This window comes from Hydra viridissima, unplaced genomic scaffold, assembly GCF_058129835.1.
Source record: "Hydra viridissima isolate aposymbiotic clone 2 unplaced genomic scaffold, HvirCarnegie_v1 scaffold_1, whole genome shotgun sequence".
Classification (NCBI taxonomy): Eukaryota; Metazoa; Cnidaria; class Hydrozoa; order Anthoathecata; family Hydridae; genus Hydra; species Hydra viridissima.
This window is the reverse complement of record NW_028324300.1, coordinates 40,357,181-40,375,560: the sequence shown is the minus strand read 5'-3', so window position 1 is coordinate 40,375,560 and position 18,380 is coordinate 40,357,181. Positions and strand designations below refer to the sequence as shown.

Sequence of the window (18,380 nt, the reverse complement as noted above, 5' to 3'; positions counted from 1 at the left end):
TTAAGTAAACAAAACAAGAGGCAGCGTTCATACAGTTTATAGTGAAACATGTAGTTCGGGAAACCAACAAACGAGTCATCCTGCTCCGTTCATCTTGCCGCGTTCATCTTGCCCTTTGACTGCACAATCTTAAAAATGATTCAAAACTATACATAAATAAGTTATCATAGCTTAATACTACTCGCATAACTTCCAAACTTAACAAACTAAATGAGAATTTCTCACTTACCTTTAGCTGGTGATGTAATGATGAAAAAAATCAAATACAAGTGTATAAATTTTATTATTCTTAATATCGGAAAAACCTTATTAATACTTATCTTGCATCCCGAAAATAATCTGTATAAAGAAAACATGGATAAACTTAGTAGATATAACCTTTTTCGCTTCGGCTGCAGTCAGCGTTCATATTCAGTTGAATTCTGAAGATAATAGTAGGTCGTCATGTTGCCCCATTCGTTATCCTTACCCCATCCTCACCTACAATAAAACATCAAATAGTTGAAAAAGGTGAAATGATAATTTTGATTTTTTAATTATTTTAAATATGTTAAATAAATATGTTAAATCTATTTAGAAAGAAAAAAAGCAATTTTCTTTTAAAACATGAAGCTTGGAAAAAATGGCAAGGTTTTCATTTTTATTTCGATTTTTTCTTGCGAATATTTGTTGTTTATTAAAACTGAAAGAAGTTTTTGAAATACTTCAAAAAAACACGGAAATCTTGTAATATAATAATAATTTAATGTATAATTATAATAATAATGGAAATATTTTAAAAGCTAGATTACTTTTTTTGTTGTCATCAACAGTAACTGTTATGAAAAAAACATTCAAGTTTTTAAGATGAGATTCGAAGAATTTTCAGAAAGGAAAGTCTTTTTTGATGTTAATTAAGAAAAAAAAAAAAAAATAAGAAATTGCAGCTCTGAAAATCGAAAAACAAAACTTTAGCGAATTTTTTAAAAGTATCGAACAGCTGATTTTTATTTATTTTTTTTTTTTTATCTGGAAAGTAAACGACAGTTTTAATGGTTTTTTTTTATTATTTTTTTAAATGATTGACTTTAGCTGAAGATAATCAGCTTGTATTTTGTTTTGAGAAATTTTCGGTTGTTCTCAAATCAAGGTTTTTTTCCACCCCAATCATTTTAATTGATTTCGTATAAATTGGATCATTTAATTCTTGCTTTTTCCACAGAATGAAATTAACCTTCAGAGAGAGAAAAAAGAAAGGTGATTAATGTCAGAATAGTGATAAAGCTCTTCGCTTACTTTACTTATTTTTCAAACGGTAAAGCAGTAAAGTAGTCTGGTTGATCTTTGTAGGTAAGGAACCGGACATGGCCAACTAAATCAGAATCTTGTTGCGTGACTTCAAGTTCGCATCCATCATCCAGGCCCAGGTGACCGAGTTAATAGTGCGGTAGTCTACAGAGCGGAGCCGTTGGTAACTTTACCAAGGTTATCCGCTCATTTAACTTCACAACACTTCCTCGTAGCCGCCAGGTCTAACCCTTGTAGACCTACTCTATTCCAAAAGAACCTGTTTTTCTGTGCCAGCCCCGTACCCACTACTCGGACCACCCCGTCCTCCGACATAGCCATCCTTTCAGAGGCTCCCAAACATTGAATGACGATGCCCTTTGAAAAGTCCCGGATACCCTGACCCTTAGATTCATCCATTCACTACTGCATCATGTGGGTAGATGTAAGATGTCTTTGACTCAATTCCTCACAAATTGTGTCCATCGCCAAAGCTCACAAATGCCGGAGTTCGACATATTGAGTACGTAGTTCATCCAAGAACAAACTACGTCCTTCAGGATTTTTACTTTCTGTTCGGGCTTGAGCCTGCATCTTGCTTACCTGGCTAACCAGGCTAACCTGGCTAACCTGGCTAACCAGGTAAGCAAGATGCAGGCTCAAGCCCGAACAGAAAGTAAAAATCCTGAAGGACGTAGTTTGTTCTTGGATGAACTACGTACTCAATATGTCGAACTCCGGCATTTGTGAGCTTTGGCGATGGACACAATTTGTGAGGAATTGAGTCAAAGACATCTTACATCTACCCACATGATGCAGTAGTGAATGGATGAATCTAAGGGTCAGGGTATCCGGGACTTTTCAAAGGGCATCGTCATTCAATGTTTGGGAGCCTCTGAAAGGATGGCTATGTCGGAAGCATCACTCTACCAGTTGGGTCAATCGCTACAACTAGATATTTACCTAGCTGATCATATGACGTAGATGGGGTTTCAACATCTGTGTTGTTCACTTCCCACCATCAATGTGTTATTGTGAGGACTTTCATCGACCGCTTTCTTTAACCCTTTTCGGGAAGTACTCGCAGCGATTGACACTTTTCTGGATTTACAAAGAGTCCCTTCCCTCCAAAGAATGTACCACACACTCTCAACAAAACGTTCATCTCCACCGCATCCTTCGCCAACAACACAGCCATCAATGAAGGCGAAGGAGGAGACGTTGTGTCCGTTCAGTTTTAATCCGCAGCCAGATGCCTCCAGTCTCTCCGCCAGTTCGTCCAAAACAAGGTTGAGCAGGAGGGGTGATAGGGAACACCCATTGTGCTCTAACCTGTGCTTTCTGTAAGACTGGAGAATGTGTTGGATGGTTTTCACATTTTTGAAGCACCCATCAACGGGGATGAATGCTTTCTGTCTCACACGGTGGTGCAGATTCTTTCTCATCCGCCTTTCCCAGATTTTGGCGTAGTCTGTTGAGCATATTTCCGATCGTCACTGGTTGGTAGTTGGATGCTAGGTGACGATCGCCACTCTTATAAAAGAGTATTGTTCGACACTTACTTTCTTCAACAAAATTCCGTGTAAGTACCACTTGTTAATGATATTACACAATAAGAGTGGACTCACCATCTGCACGTCCCGTAGCAGCAAGCCGTCTTGACCCGCTGCAAGGTCTTTCTTGCTTGCACTTATTGCACCCTTCAGCTCGCTGGTCGTGATGCGGCCATATGCTTCCAGACTAAACACCTCGTCTATCAATCTTATCGGAGTAGTATCAAACCGATAAATCACCTCCAGCTTATCAACGTACATCTGTGTTACTTCCTCCAACACGGGGACAATAGCTTCCTCAGGTGCGCTCGTGAACGTTCTGTCGAGTATCTTGTCAACAGCCTCCTTCTTTCTTTCGCTATAGCTTCGTTGTAAAAAGCTATATTCCTTACGCATTCGAAGGTTTCTGTTGACTTTGGTACCCTCTGGAAGTCCTCAAGGCTGCACCTTCCTTGGTTGTCTATACCTCTGGCAGCACTCGATCTCTTGAACACCGCCTTTGTTGCTGCTTCCCTGGTGGTTTCCTCCCTGCAGTATGCGAGGATTGACCTCTCGGTTTCGCTTGTGTGGTCGACTTGACGCAGTGAGGCGAGATAAATCTCGGCGTCCTGTCTTCCCAAGTCCGCTCACACCTTAAAATTAGCCGGTAACCGATGCGTTGACAAAATTTTCGTCAGTCAAGATGTTAATTTCGACTTGACAGATTTCGACTCTTCAGAGACAGAGAAGTTTTCTTAAGGGCCCTCATTGTGATCAATTATATAACCAGGACCAAAAGAAGCGTGCTCTGGGCATTGAAAATTAAAAATAAAAGTTAATTGTACACAGACGGAGCCCCGGGAACCTTCCGCGTCCAACCCCCCCCCCCCCCAGCCACTCCCCTCTCGGCGGCCATGGGTATCCGATATTTCGATAACTCTTGGCCTAAGCAAAAAGTATTGGACTATTGGACTAAAAAAATCACTATCTGACTTCAACTATCTGACCGTCCAAACTCCGTATTTCCGTCTTCCAAATAATTATGTATGAAATAATTTTCTTTTTTAAAAACTTCATATTCAAACATTATGACGACGACATTTGGGAGTATGTATTTGTTCCGCAGCGTTATGCCATATTCTCTTTGCGCCTTTTCCAGTTTTTACTTTGCAGCAATAGAATTATGAAGGTTTTCAAATTAGGAAGATTCGATATATATATATATATATATATATATATATATATATATATATATATATATATATATATATATATATATATATTCGATATAACAGTATAATAACCATATGAAAACTCAACTTTCTATAGTTCGAAAATCTAATTTGAACTTTTGTTTTTCCTCATAAATTTTGAATTAGAGACATTGCACGGTATATATATGTAAGTGTTAATAAATTATTATTCTCTTGAAGAATAATCATTGATGGGTTTTATACTTTTATTAGAAATGGGACAAACCTAAAATATTTACGAAAAAATAGGACAATCAATAAGTACAAAAAACGGGAATCTCCAGGCAAAAACGGGACATAATGTCAGCCTGTCTGTGCTTATAGTGTAGCGAGGTTTTAATTGAACTGCTGTAATTGAATCTTGCTGAAGCAATCATATAAAGTGGTGAAAAGAATTGACGTTACATAGTATCCTTGTGAAAATGGCTTTTAACAAGGAATTTTTCTATATACAATTTGAGTATTTTTTTTATGACGGGTATTTGAGGGTTTTTTTTATGGATTTTGAGAAGTATAAACTGTTCTAGAAAGTTATGTAGAGGAGATATAAGAAGATGTAGAATTGCAACATTATGTTCGCTGTAAGAAAGCAACAGATGTATACCAGTATTCTGTAAATCAGTAAATGTAATTGAAATAACTATTGTCTGTTCCTGAAATGGTCATTTTTTAAAATAATCTATTTAATATTCTAGTTATTTGAAGAGAAAAAAGTTGAAATTGAAATGTTTCATTAATTAATGTTAGATTTAAATTTCTTTAAATAGTTACAGTTAGATACCATAGCAAATTAAATTGGACAAGTATTTGACATTTACGACAAGTCGGCTAACTAATGCTATGAGCCACTATAATATGTTATTTAATTAACTAATATTATTTTATCAAATTTAAGTTTCTGTAAATAGTTATTGCTAGATATCATATTAAGTTGAAACCATGGCTATCTTTATACTAACAGGTCGTGTAAAGGAACAAAATGTCCGATAAACTGGGGGCCAGTTTTATTCAATATTAAAAAAGCGAGAAGTTAAGAAGTTCACTTGAAGAGTCAGCTTGATAAAAAGTTTTTTTTAAAAGAAATCTTTGTACTTACACTATATTGAAACGCACCGATTGTTTTTATAGTTAATATAAAATTTAAAAAATGCAAAAGAAATGTTGTGTTATAACTTGCAATGGCAACTGTAATAAAGAAGATAAAGAAAAGGTGTTTCAGTTACCAACTGATAAAAAGGAACGTGCTCGATGGATTTCTATAACACCACGGGATAATATACCTGATAGTGACAATACTGCTGTATGTTAGCGTCATTTTCCACCCAATTATATAAAAAAAAATTAAACATGGTAAAATGAGACCTTTACTGTTTACTTGTTTGAAAAAAGTCTTCTTCCTACAAAACCTGGTTCATCTCGAACAAATAAAACTTTGTCTGAAGTGCGGAGTATAATTCCAGATGAACTCCATCTTTTCAATCAACAAGAAAAGTAATAAAAATTGAGCATCTTAAAGCTAAGGTTAAAACTATCAGTCTTGATTTTTTGAAAAGCTCTAATTGGTACTTTTACTTATTTTGAAAAAATATATCAATACCCAGATTTTTGATAAAGATTAAGAATAATTTGACTTTTGATTGTGGTATAAAAAATACCATCCTAAGTTTATCAAAAACAGAATAACCAAATTTAAATCACTTTTACAACTTGAAGAATGTTGGAGATATCTTAATAATTTAATGAAAAGCAGCAAAGTTTATGTACTTCAGGAACATTTTAATGCAATGAGTCCTGTTATCATTGGAACAAAAAAGTATAGTCCTGAAATGATTATTCATGGTTTTGAGTATTATTCGTTATCAAGATTCCTATATGATAGACTGAGACAAGACTACCGGCTTCCAAGTATTTCACTTCTTCAAAAACTTACTTCAAAAAATAATTCTTTTCTTGATGATTTTAAGTTCATCAGTGAGATGTTTAAAAAAGCGAAGAGCATTTATGAAAAAAAATGTATTTTATTAATAGACGAAGTGTACGTATAGCCTTCTCTTTCATGTTGCTCTGGGCTTTTATAAGGAAAGGCGGTAAACAAACCTGACTCATTAGCATTAAATTAAATATTTTTTCGAACGAAATTGCATGTACAGCGCAGAAAATGACTGATATTCAAGGTTGACGTCAGTGTCAGCTCACACGTGATACAGGGACAGCACTTTGGCATACATGTTTAGGTATGATTACTCTTTTCAAGTACCTTCTTAACTCAGGATTTCGATACGTGGTACTTGGTAAATTTACAGACCCTTTAAAGAAAATGTTTAGGAAGCTTTGACAAGGGTCAGGTAGGACTTATTTTATAAACACTCAGCAAATTTTAGAAAAAGTCAGAATATTCAAAACCAAATTAATTTTGGAAGTGGGTTTAAATACAGATGAAGTTGCAGAAAACGAAGCAGGTCATGGTTGTGAAAAGTGCAAGCTTTTATTAGATGATGATTCCTCAATTGTTTTTCATAAATTACCTGATCTGTATGATCTGACAATGGAGCATGTTTTGTTATGCCATGTTTTATCCACTTACTAATAAAGTATGTCGAAAGTCTTTTTGTAATATACCTATGTCAATTTCTGATTTTTATGGTTTCAGAATGAAAAAGAAATCTGGAGTAATTTTATGTAATATTTTCTTTAATTACCATGGTATTTTTGTATAATCCCAGATCATCAAAAGAACCAAACCAAAAACTTATAAAGCTGTCAAAGTAAATAGAACTTTTATATTTTTTCATATTTGTATTTGTGTTTAATCTAATGATTTTTGTGAACATATTGTCTACTAAACTCATTTTATTTTTGTCTTCCTTGTACATTCCTTCTAGACTTGTATTGTTTCTCAATAAATGTATTATAAACCAACTGTTTTTAATTTAAAAGAACTTTTTTTAATTACGCATTTTATCTATTTTGTATCAAAACAATCTAATCTAGTTTCGCTAATAAAACATTTACTTCACAGATTTAATTTATTTATAGTTAAGTAAGGAATTTTAAACTTAGTATTTACTTAAAATAATGTTAAATCTGTGTTTTTCCATTAAAAAGAATTTATTTAAAACGTTTATTTAATATGAGACATAAATTAGCTGTTTTCTTCAATGGACCCCAGTTTACCGGACATTTTGTCCGTTTACACGGCCTGTTAGTATAAAGATAACCATGGTTCAAATGGACAAATATTTGACATTTAAGACAAGTCGGCTACCTAGTCTTATGCCCCACAGTGATATGCCAAGCCGGCCTTATAGTGAATTGAGCCAGAGGAGTGATGAAGAGAATATGATTGTGCCAGATACCTCCAGCCAGGAAGTTGGCCAGTTTTCCTATGATAGGACTGTAAAGCTACAAACTTCCAACTAATGAGACAGCCAGCTTACCATAGGCAACATAGTCAGCCTGTCCACCATGTCACCACCGCAAATTTGTGGGTATATTAGATCTTACTTCGCCCCAACCCAAAAAAAAAGATGGCTCTGAGGTGCTTAAGAAAGTTGGGCATCAAGATTTGTGGCTAGGAGATCAAGTACTATGCGACCTCAAGCCCTACTACAAAGCCCAGCAACATCTAGAGGCTCCTGATTTCATAGATGCTCTAAGTGTTAGCTCCAAGCGTGGCAGACAATCATCTGGAACCATTTAAATATAATTTATTATTTAGTCAATTAGTGTTTCGTTTCTGAATCTGCACGGATCCCTATATATTTTTTCTCCTGCAGTATTTTGTATCCAGATCCATAACCTTTTGAATTCTTCATCCTTCCTTTTTTTATATCAAAATAGTAAAACGTAAGTTTTTTTTAAAAAAGAACTGAATTTGACCTTTGTTATGCATTTTTTCCTTTTTTTGCTGTGAGATTTCAGATATTGGCCCCCTCAAGAAACAGATCAGAATTGAGTTTGTCTTAAGAAAAAAATTCTACCAGAAAAAGGCCTGTAAGTTATACTATACCTTCATCATCATAGACATTGTGCCAGCTCATATTACAGACTCTCTTGTCATTAGGGACTTACTAAAATTCTTGAATCCAAACTTTAAGGTCCCCTCCTAAAGGAAGCTATCCATGGACATTTCCTAGCTAGAAAACGAGGGCGAAGCTGCCCTCACCAGCAGCTTAGAGAAAGTGAACCATGTGGCCATTACTGCAGACAGCTGGTCCGCACTAAACAGAAATTTTCTTGGAATGAATGTCCACTGGTATGATTGCAAAACCCTCAAGAGAGAAAAAGCTGTCTTGGTCATAAAGGAGATTCTTGTACAGCAGACAGGCGATTATCTAGCCAAGACCATGATGGATCTGCTCAATGAGTTTAACCTCTCCAGCAAGACCGTTTGCATAACAATGAACAATGGTGCGATCTACAATGCTGCCTTCAAGATCAAGTTTTCTAGTGCTTTGGAGGATCCCAGCGAGCAAAAGACGTCTCTAGATCATCTAAGACTACTGCAATTTGTATCTATCATAGATGCGCATATTTTAGACGTATACTAGGCATCGAAAAAAGGTCTTACAACAGTGATTCTATTTGTATCTAATTGTAGACGCATATTAGATGTATAAACAAGATTAAAACAAAGATATCTCTTTTCTGTTAAATATAGATGTATTTAAAATGACTTCTATAGATCAGTTAAACAGAAAGAAGAAACTTTAACTGAAGACAAAATCGATTTTACAGAATGATTTATTTTTACAAATGATTATATATGACCGCCATTTAAGAAACGAGCATGGCGGATACTTGTTTCTAGAAAAAAATAAAAATTTTTAAGTTTATACTAACCTATTAACGACATAAATCATTATGATAATAATTTTTAATGAGTTTTAAATAATAAAATTACTTGCTATTATAAATACTTGCTTATATAACGATAAAATATTTTTATGGTTTCAGTGCATAATATTTTACTAAAATCATTTCATGATATGAAAGATAAGAACGTTATTCTTAAGTTGATATATTTATTTGTAGATTAAAATGTAATTTTAATATAAAAGTGTATTTTTATAGCAATTTATGATGCTTTTAATAACGCCAAAAACTACTTTAGTGGTTGGCTGTGCACATAACGTTTCCATTGAGAAAAATAGTTAAAAAAAAACAGTGAGAGGAAGGAGTTTTTAGAAGTTTGACTGATGTGAGTTGTTTGTCTTTTTTTTTGTCTTGAAGTAAGAACAATTTTATCCAGATACAATTAAGCCCTTTACAAAAAGTTCATACCAACAACGACGTCGTAGATATATTCGAAAGGAATAAAAGAAATTACTGGAATCCTCATTTGTATCTTTAGACAGTATACTTAATGTTGGAATCTTAGGAGCAGATAATAGTTCATCTTATGAGAATGAAAGGACATTTGAGGAATATTCTGACCATATCGAGTATTTGTTTTCTCACAATGAATACTCTGATAAGCACAAGCTTAATGAGTACGAACATAAATAAACTTTAAAGAAATGTTTGTCTGCATGTTTTAGCATTTGACCAGTTTTAATTATAGTATAAATAGTTAAACAAATCTCTTTGAAAGCCAAACTATTTACAGGATGTAATAAAGCAGAATAATATGTAATTTCTTAGCTGTTTATCTGTCGGAGTAAGATTTTCTTTAGCACCTGAATTTTTATTTTCATTCTAACCTGTTTAACTGATAATTTGCATGCAATAAATTTTTTTGTAAGTGCAGACTATTTTTATTTGGATTCCAGTCTGCCTCTTTTGCCCCTGTCTTATTGTATGCAAGAAGTAAACGCTGATATAAAATGTAAGCTTTCGAAAATATTAAGCCAATTACTGGAAGTGAATAAAATAACAAATGATATGATTTTTTGGGGTTTGTTTTTATTCCTTCCTCTCCTTTTTGTTTGTATAATGTTGTTGGTCAGTGATGTATCTAGAAGTTATTTAGGGACACAAATAAAAAGAGTTTTAGCTTATATTTTGAAAACCTTTTATTTAAACGAAAAAAAAAACAAAAAAAAACAGCCACCGCACAGATGTATGGGTATTTGTAACAAAAAAATCATTTTTCCAAAAAACAATATTCGCAGAAAAAAAAGGTCCTTGATTTCTGAATTTGAGAATCAGTGCTAAAATAAATTGAATGCTGTCAGAGCAGTCTTCGTTACCCTTTAAAGAGAACTTGAATTATATTTATTTTAACTAATTTGATCTGGAGTTAAAGTAGAATATTTCGAGTGCTGAAACTGGTAAACCAGTGTCAAAATCAGTCTAGATATGTCACTAGGGGGTATGTACCCAAACATTGTTAGGATTAATTAATAAACAACATATAGGATTTTTTATGGAGCTAAATAATAACTTTGAGGTAACTACTAACCTTTTTCCACATATGCACAATTATTTATGGAGGTGCAGCATCTTATTCTCAAAGAGTTGGCTGAAATAAAATTTATTTTAAGAAGCTTTTGTAGAAGTAATGTTTTGGGCAACTAGGCTGAAGTTGGTAGAATCAGTTGACCAATCGGTAGCTTTTGATAATAAACTAAATGACAAATAAGAATATAATAAATTGATATGATCTAATTATCTTGTTTTTATTTTGGTTATTTGAGGTTAGCTCAAGATTAACTCTAAATGTTTTATAGAAGAATAAATTAAATAAATTAGTTTTTATTACGTTAATTTTAGGTTGATAGTTTGAAAATAATTGGTGGCTGAAAGCCAAGAGACCATGTTTTTATGACCATGAAAAGGTAAATGACAATTCTTATCTAATTTCAGTTAGTTAAAAATTTGATTAGGTAGTAGCAAAATACAAATAATTTTGACCATTTGTTTAACAATTATAAACTAAAACAAATGAATTTTTATTTTTATTATTATTTTTATTTTTATTTTTATTATTATTATCATTATTATTATTATTATTATTATTATTATTATTATTATTATTATTATTATTATTATTATTATTATTATTATTATTATTATTATTACTATAATTATTACTATTATTATTACTATTATTATTACTATAATTATTACTATTATTATTTCTATTATTATTACTATTATTATTACTATTATTATTATTATTATTATTACTATAATTATTACTATTATTATTACTATTATTATTACTATTATTATTTCTATTATTATTACTATTACTATTACTATTATTATTATTATTATTATTACTATTATATTCCTTCAAATTCGCCTTCTCTGGTGTTTGTTGTTGCATTACCTTCGCCGCCATAGTTATCACTTTCATTTCTGGGACGTTTTGCTGATTTTTTCTGTCCACGACCAGGAGGATGGTCACGAGGCAACATAACTGCATGAGCCCGACCCCCAGTTGATGTGCTTGGAAAATCTGGAAAAAAGTTGATGAATACTTAGAATTTTTGTTTTGTAAGGGTCCGTGCACACTGGCTGGATTAGCGGCGGAATATCAGACCGGATATTCTTACCACAATCCGGGGTTCGGAGCGGAGCTTCAGGCATGAGCGGGCGGGTACGGCCTGTATTGCGGCAAGAATATCCAGATGGCTATTCAGCTAGAATTCTGCTAATGTGCACAGGCCCTAACTCAGTGTGTGGAAGAACAAATAGATGCACATAACTACTTACCTTCTGGATTTGTTCCTTCTGAGTCTTCAGACTCACTTGATGTGTTCTGAGGAATGAAATCTTCATCACTGTCAAAATCAAATACATGTTCCTGCAATTCGGATTCCAATTCATCCTCCGGTATGGATTGCAAAATAGCCAGAATATCCTGAGGTTTTATCAAACGTCTTCTCCCCATATTCCTCACAAATTCCATAATTCTATATAGTTCCCTGCTAAAAAAAAAAAGAAATGAAATGAAAACTAAAAGAAATAATAACTGTTCTGCCACCTTCAAAAGTAGGTGGGCAGAATCAGTTGACAGACAGCTAAACTATTTCATAACAATTCATACCTGTTTGAGTCTTCAGAGCTCGTATGTCTGCGTGTGCTTTCTTTGTCTCTTCAGCTGAACTGAAAGTAAAGTTATTATCCAGAATACTGTCTCCTGCTAGAACCTTAGAAAAACACCACCCTTCATTAGCATAAGATAAGAGCCTAGAGTAAACATGCTATTTTTTTCAGCATTAGACAGTAATACAAGCAGGTAAAACACAAGGACAATATGAAAAGTTGACATGTAAATTGAACTACATCTATATGAACATCAGGGTAAATAAGGCAGAGTGAAAAAATTATGCACAAAACTTTATAGCAACATTTAGTGACAAAAGGACCTCAAAATATAGTAGGGAGTCAAAATGACTCCCTTCAGTAGTTCTTGGTAAATTTTGAAAAAAACGCGCAAATTTTTCACCAAAATTATTTATTCTCACAAAATCTTTTTTCACATCATATTTGAGGAAAAGTTTCAAGCCGGAATTCTGAAAAATGTAGTCACAGAAGAGAAATAAAAAACGAAAGGAGTCAAAATGACTCCATCAGTATTTCTAGTGTTAATAAAAGCTTTTCTGCAGTAATTAAAATTCTTTAATCAAATCATTAGATTATCGATGTTTTTAAATTTTGGAAAACGTCAAATAAAGAAATTCTCAGGAAAAGGTTTTCCCCTGTTCACTGTGTTGAATTAATATGGTGCATTTAATAAAGGTCTACTTTTTCTTAATTTTAACGGCTTACTAACGGGTGGCCCAAGATATATGGCATTTGTAGTATTTTTATTATAACTTTGTTATTTTTTTAGCAAGAACAGTGAATTTTTTTAAAAAGTTTTATTATCAAATTCTCTATAAATCTGTCTTGATTGCTTTGTTTAATGGTTTTTAATTTTATTTGTAGGTTATGAATTCTAAATATTTGCAAAAGCTTGTACTTTCTAAATACCAAAATGGTGATGGTCCATCAAAAATATTTGCTGATATTAAGGGTGTGATTGGGTTTCGTACAATAAATTGGTTGTGTCAAATGATAAGAGAGACAGGCTCAATCGTGTTGAAATGTCCATCAGGTGGTCCAAAATCAGTTCAAACAAATGCAAACATTAAAAAAATCAGAAGTCGTCTGAAACTTAAAAAGAGAATTTCATCTCGAAAATTAGCTAATGAACTCAATATCTCCAGAACCAGTGTTCAAAGAATACTTCAAAAGAATCTCAATTTACAGGCATACAAACACAGAGTTGAACCACTGCTTACAAATGGTCAAAAAGTCAAGAGAATTAAATTTGCAAATTGGATAAGAAACCATTTTCGAAAAGAACAAACACTGAAAATTCTGTTTTCAGATGAAAAAATTTTTGATTTAAATGGTATGTGCAATGCCCAAAATGATTGCATATGGTCCACTAATCGTAATAAAGCTGATAAAGATGGTGGTATTAAACAGAAACAAAAGTTCCCTCAAAAGGTAATGGTTTGGTTGGGAGTTTGTTCAAAAGATGTTACACCAACGGTTTTTTGGACAAATATACAGTAAATCATGACTGGTATATAAAAAAAGTGTTGCCAGTGGCCTTGAAATTAGGAAACGAGATGTTTGGTGATGATTGGACATTTCAACAAGATGGAGCAACCTCACATACGCATCATTTAACTCAACAATGGTGTCATAATAATATTCCTGCTTTTATTGACAAAAACCATTGGCCTCCAAACTCCCCCGATCTTAATCCTTTAGATTACTGAATATGGGATGAACTCGTTCACCAAATGAAATGGAATAAAATTAAATCAAAATTAACATCAAGAACTTAAACGAACTGTAAAAAACATTAGAGTAAATGTAGCTTTAGAAAGTCGTACTAGTTATACCAATCCCTTACATCGTATGTCAAAAAATAATGGAGACTATTTTCATTAAATAAATCATGTCATTTTGTAGAGAATTTAATAATAAATCTTTATAAAAAAAAAATATTCACTTTTCTAGCTAAAAAAATAACAAAGTTATAATAAAAATACTACCTATTCCATTTATCTTGCCCCACCCGTTATCTGTTATTACTGTCTATTATCATTTTTTAATTATATTTTATTATTGACTAATATCTTTTAAATGTCTCCGTAACTTTAAGGAGTTGAGCTAATTACTTCATTAATTTTTGTTTACAGGATTTAGAGAGAAGCGAGTACGCTGCTCAAAACGTAAACCAATGGACAATAATTAGCCATAATTATTGTCAATTGCTTTACGACATAATTGTTGTTGCTCTTGCTAAAAAGAACTCTCATTGAGAGAAGCTGAAAAAAAGATAAAAAATAAAAAACTCCTCAGTAAGTACTGTAAAAGCGTGAGAATATCTTTATTTAACGCCGCTCAACTGAATGATTACCGAAAAGAAATATCGTTAACTTCACCAGGATGGCTTTGGAAACTGTTTGAAGCATACCACTTTCTTGTAACTTTTGTTTTATTTTTACCAACAACATTTATTGTTATTTTCCTTCTAGCTCGAAAGCTTTGTGACCCTCTAGAAGACATAATAAACAAACTGGCGGGATTTAATAAATGAGATCGAGAAAATACTGCAACGTATGTAGCGGTGATGTGCATGCTAATGAGATTGCAAAACAAAAACAAATTTTATTTCGAGGAGATCGACACATTTTGCTTAGGATTGGGTGCATATGGAAGGTGTAGGATCACTTTTATTCAAAATTATTTTCGTCGCTCCGAGACAAACTAGATGCATGTAATCTAAAACAAAATTTTTGAACAGAACTGCACCTAAACTTCAAAGAGGGAATACCCCAGTCTGTTGACTATTTAAATACAACAGTTGATTAAAACTTTCATCAGACCTTAACAGATATGAACTTTGGGTCTTGAACACTTCATGGTGAGTAACATGCTCTCCAACAACCTCGCAAAGCTCACAAACATGCTTTGCAGTGTGTCCAAAACCTGTTTCAAAAATCCTCTACCTAGAACAACACAGATAAAGCCGCCAAGAAGAAACATTAATTTCATTTCATTGAAACTTATAATAGCTACACAAAAGGGTACATTTCTTTTTTTATAAAAAACTAAGCGAATGGACTAGCACAAGAAAGTCACTTATTTTAAGGATACTTTTTTACAACTCTTGTACTAAAAGTTTCTTAAGAGTTTCTTAAGGTGGTACTAAAGCATTAAAATCATAAAAAAAAACGATTTTGGGATTTTTATTTCAATATATGTAGAATTCAATTCTGGTTTCAAATATGTATAACTTTGATATGTTTTTTAAATAATATTAAGATATACAAGATTTTTAAAAAACATGGTAAAATTTTCTTCGCTTAGCAACGTCTTAGCAACGCCAAGCAAGATTTGGTTTTGTCCCAAAATCTTGTAATATATCCATGTTTTTAAACAGGGGGTCACATTGAATCTTCCAAATAAGTTTTTTTGATAAAATGTCTTAAATCCATTAGCTAAAACCACATTATTTTCATTAAATCACGACTGCAAGTTTCAAATTCTAAAGTGAAACAGACACCTAACTACAAATACAATAATTGATTGTATGGTGCAGTTCCTTATTTACTTATTTTATTTAGAATTATAAAAACATTCATTAAGTATATCAGTTGGTTTTTAAAGATGCCAAAGTCTTTAAAAGCTAAGAAAAAGATGAAGTTTAAAGGTAACAGATTCACAAAAAACAACAAGCTTGATGATAAAAACCATGCAATTCGAAAAACCTTGTTCAAGTGAAAGAAAACTTAAAAACAAAAAATGCAGTAGTTCATTTAGTAACAATGATGATTATAACATTCTAATAAACTTTTCGATTCTTCAGAATGAGCTTGTAAAATTTATTTTTTTGTCCTAAATGTGGGAAAACAGTAACTTTATCAAATAATTTCCAAAAGAGAAAGGGATTTTCGTATCTTTTATGTTTGAATTGCACAAATTGTGACTGGAAATATGAATTTGAAGCGTCACAGAAAACAAATAAACTTACTTTAGGAAAAGCTGTAAGCTGTATTAATTATCAAATGGTTATAGCTTTTCGTCAGATTGGTCAAGGTTATCAGGGAATCCGTACATTTGCAAACATTATGAACATGCCAACACCATTATCAGTTCCTGGATATCAATTAATAAATAATAAATTGCATACTTTTTATAACGATGCAGCTTCAGAAAGCATGAGCAATGCAGCTTTAGAATCAAAGAGTTTACTTGCTACCAATACATTTGATAATAGCATTACAAATTGCCAGGTCTCAGTTGATGGTACATGGCAAAAACGTGGGTATTCGTCGATGAACGGTGTTGTAACTTTAATTTCAAGGGAAAATGGAAAGTGTTTAGACACAGCAGTTTTATCCAAATATTGCAAAGGATGTGGCATGTGGAAAGGGAAAAAAAACAAACTAGGGTTCCTGAACTGGCAAACAAATCATTTCTGCCAAGCAAATCACAAAAAATCTTCAGGTTCTTTGGAGGCTGCTGGTGCTATTTTAATGTTTTCTCGATCAATAAAAAATTATGGTTTTGTTACACTTCATATATTGGTGATGGTGACACTTCATCTTTAATGAAGTCAAGTCTTTTAAACCATATGGCAAAAGATAACAATTGAAAAATTAGAATGTGTTGGCAGTAGATGTAAAATGCGGGTTCTAAGCCATTGATACTTTCCCATACTTAAGGGTGATACCTTTGATGTCCTTTCTCATCCGGGTTCTAAGCCATTGATACTTTTCCATAGTTAAGGATGCCATGTTAATAAGAAGTATAAAAATAATCATGTTATTTCTGTACCTTTTAAGATGCCTAGTTTTTAAGATGTTAATTCAATTTTCTTACCTTTTTATTCAATTTTCTTAACATGTGATTTAAAAATTTCTTCTTATTTAAAAAATGTTTATAGCGAGAACAAAGAATGCAGGTGAAGTGAAAGCGTTGTTTGATCTTTTGTTCAAAAATATGAGGATGGTGTGTTTGCGAATAAGTAAAGAAGGTATAAGTGTGAGAACAAAAACAACGATAAATTTAATGTTTGAGGTGAATCTTTTTTCAGATCGTTTTGATGAGTACGTGTTTGAATTTGAGGAATCGTTGCATGTAGGTGTTGAGAGTTATGTGAGCAAGGTGTTTAAAACGGTGAAAAATGGAAGCGAGTTGACTTTGTCGATTTTGAGTGCGGGAAGTTTGGAAATTGCCGTGAAATCTTTAGACCAGTTTGCGTATAATATTAAGGTGGCGACGGAAAGCGTTCAAAACGTGAGTTTGAGTGAGCGCTATTCTTTTTGGTCAAAGAGAAGAGTTTCGGCTAGTAGGTTTAGTGAAATGTGTAAGATGGTAAAGCCGACATCGGAATTTAGAGTGTGTTTAGAGAAAGGTGTGTTAATATTTTCAATGGAGACAAGCGGTGTTATTAGTGAGAGTTTTAAGTTTGGAGAAGAGAGCGATGATAAGAAATTGGATTTGGTGCGTAAGTCTGATCAGCTGTATCGGGTTTCAAATATCGTTTCTTTTTCTAGCGTGTTGGATGTGTATGTGGGAGAGACGTTAATGATTTCGTCTGAAGGAGAAATAGGAATGATAAAGGTGTATTTTCTATGATCCTGGTAAATTCTTCGAATTTTTTATTCTTGTTGGATAGAAAATTTCTTTGATAAATGAATTCTTTGAAACCGCTTAGTTTCTTTGAAACCGCTTACAAAATGGAGCCTAAAATGGGTATGCTATTGAAGGGTGAATTGGGACCGAGAAGTAAACCAAGACCGGAAAATTGTTCTTCTTCTCCAGAGCCAATACGATCGTATGCTTTTTTATTCTTGATGTAAAGCCCATCGCCTTGAGTGTTTCCAGCCCAATGGTTTAGGTATGTACCTGATCCTAATCTGGATATTTTTAGTCCTTTTCCGTCTTTTTTTAAGTAAACGATACGGCGTCCAGCGATTTTGTCTACCATGGCAGAACCGGCAGAGGCTCCAACACCAGAGAGTAGTCCAGTGGCAAGAGCAGGGACGACTTTTGTGGCGATGGTACTTCCGATCATTCCTAGTAAAGGTAAAAGAGCTCCGATGAATCCACCTTCTACTTTTGCGTTGTGTTGTTACTTTTGCATGAGTTACTTTTGCATTGTTACTTTTGCATGAGTTGTTTTTTGCTGAGTTTGAGAGTGACGCCTTTTCCAGCTTTATATGCTTTTGCAATTTGGTTGAGTTGGGTTTGCGTGACAGCGAGAACATGTTCGCCGTTCAAGTCTTGATGAGTGAGTTTTATGCTGGTTGCAGTTTTATCATGCAACGCTTTTTTAATTTTGTCGGCTTGACCTTTCGAAATGTTG

At 33.2% G+C, this 18,380-nt stretch overlaps 2 protein-coding genes across 2 annotated transcripts; one reads left to right on the top strand and one right to left on the bottom strand.

Annotated features, from left to right (window-relative positions):
• Positions 1 to 32: 32 nt before the first annotated feature.
• Positions 33 to 16,980, bottom strand: LOC149894975 (uncharacterized). Its single transcript, XM_090074077.1, has 7 exons — positions 16,041 to 16,980; positions 12,048 to 12,106; positions 11,714 to 11,928; positions 11,328 to 11,456; positions 10,455 to 10,619; positions 379 to 480; positions 33 to 128 (listed from the first exon to the last, which is right to left on the bottom strand). Exons 3-5 carry the CDS (start codon positions 11,907 to 11,909, stop codon positions 10,567 to 10,569), a joined length of 378 nt encoding a protein of 125 aa, XP_089930203.1. The 5' UTR covers positions 11,910 to 11,928; positions 12,048 to 12,106; positions 16,041 to 16,980; the 3' UTR covers positions 33 to 128; positions 379 to 480; positions 10,455 to 10,566.
• Positions 12,935 to 13,567, top strand: LOC149894976 (uncharacterized). The gene has a single exon (XM_090080274.1). It carries the CDS (start codon positions 12,935 to 12,937, stop codon positions 13,565 to 13,567), a length of 633 nt encoding a protein of 210 aa, XP_089936400.1.
• Positions 16,981 to 18,380: the final 1,400 nt, after the last annotated feature.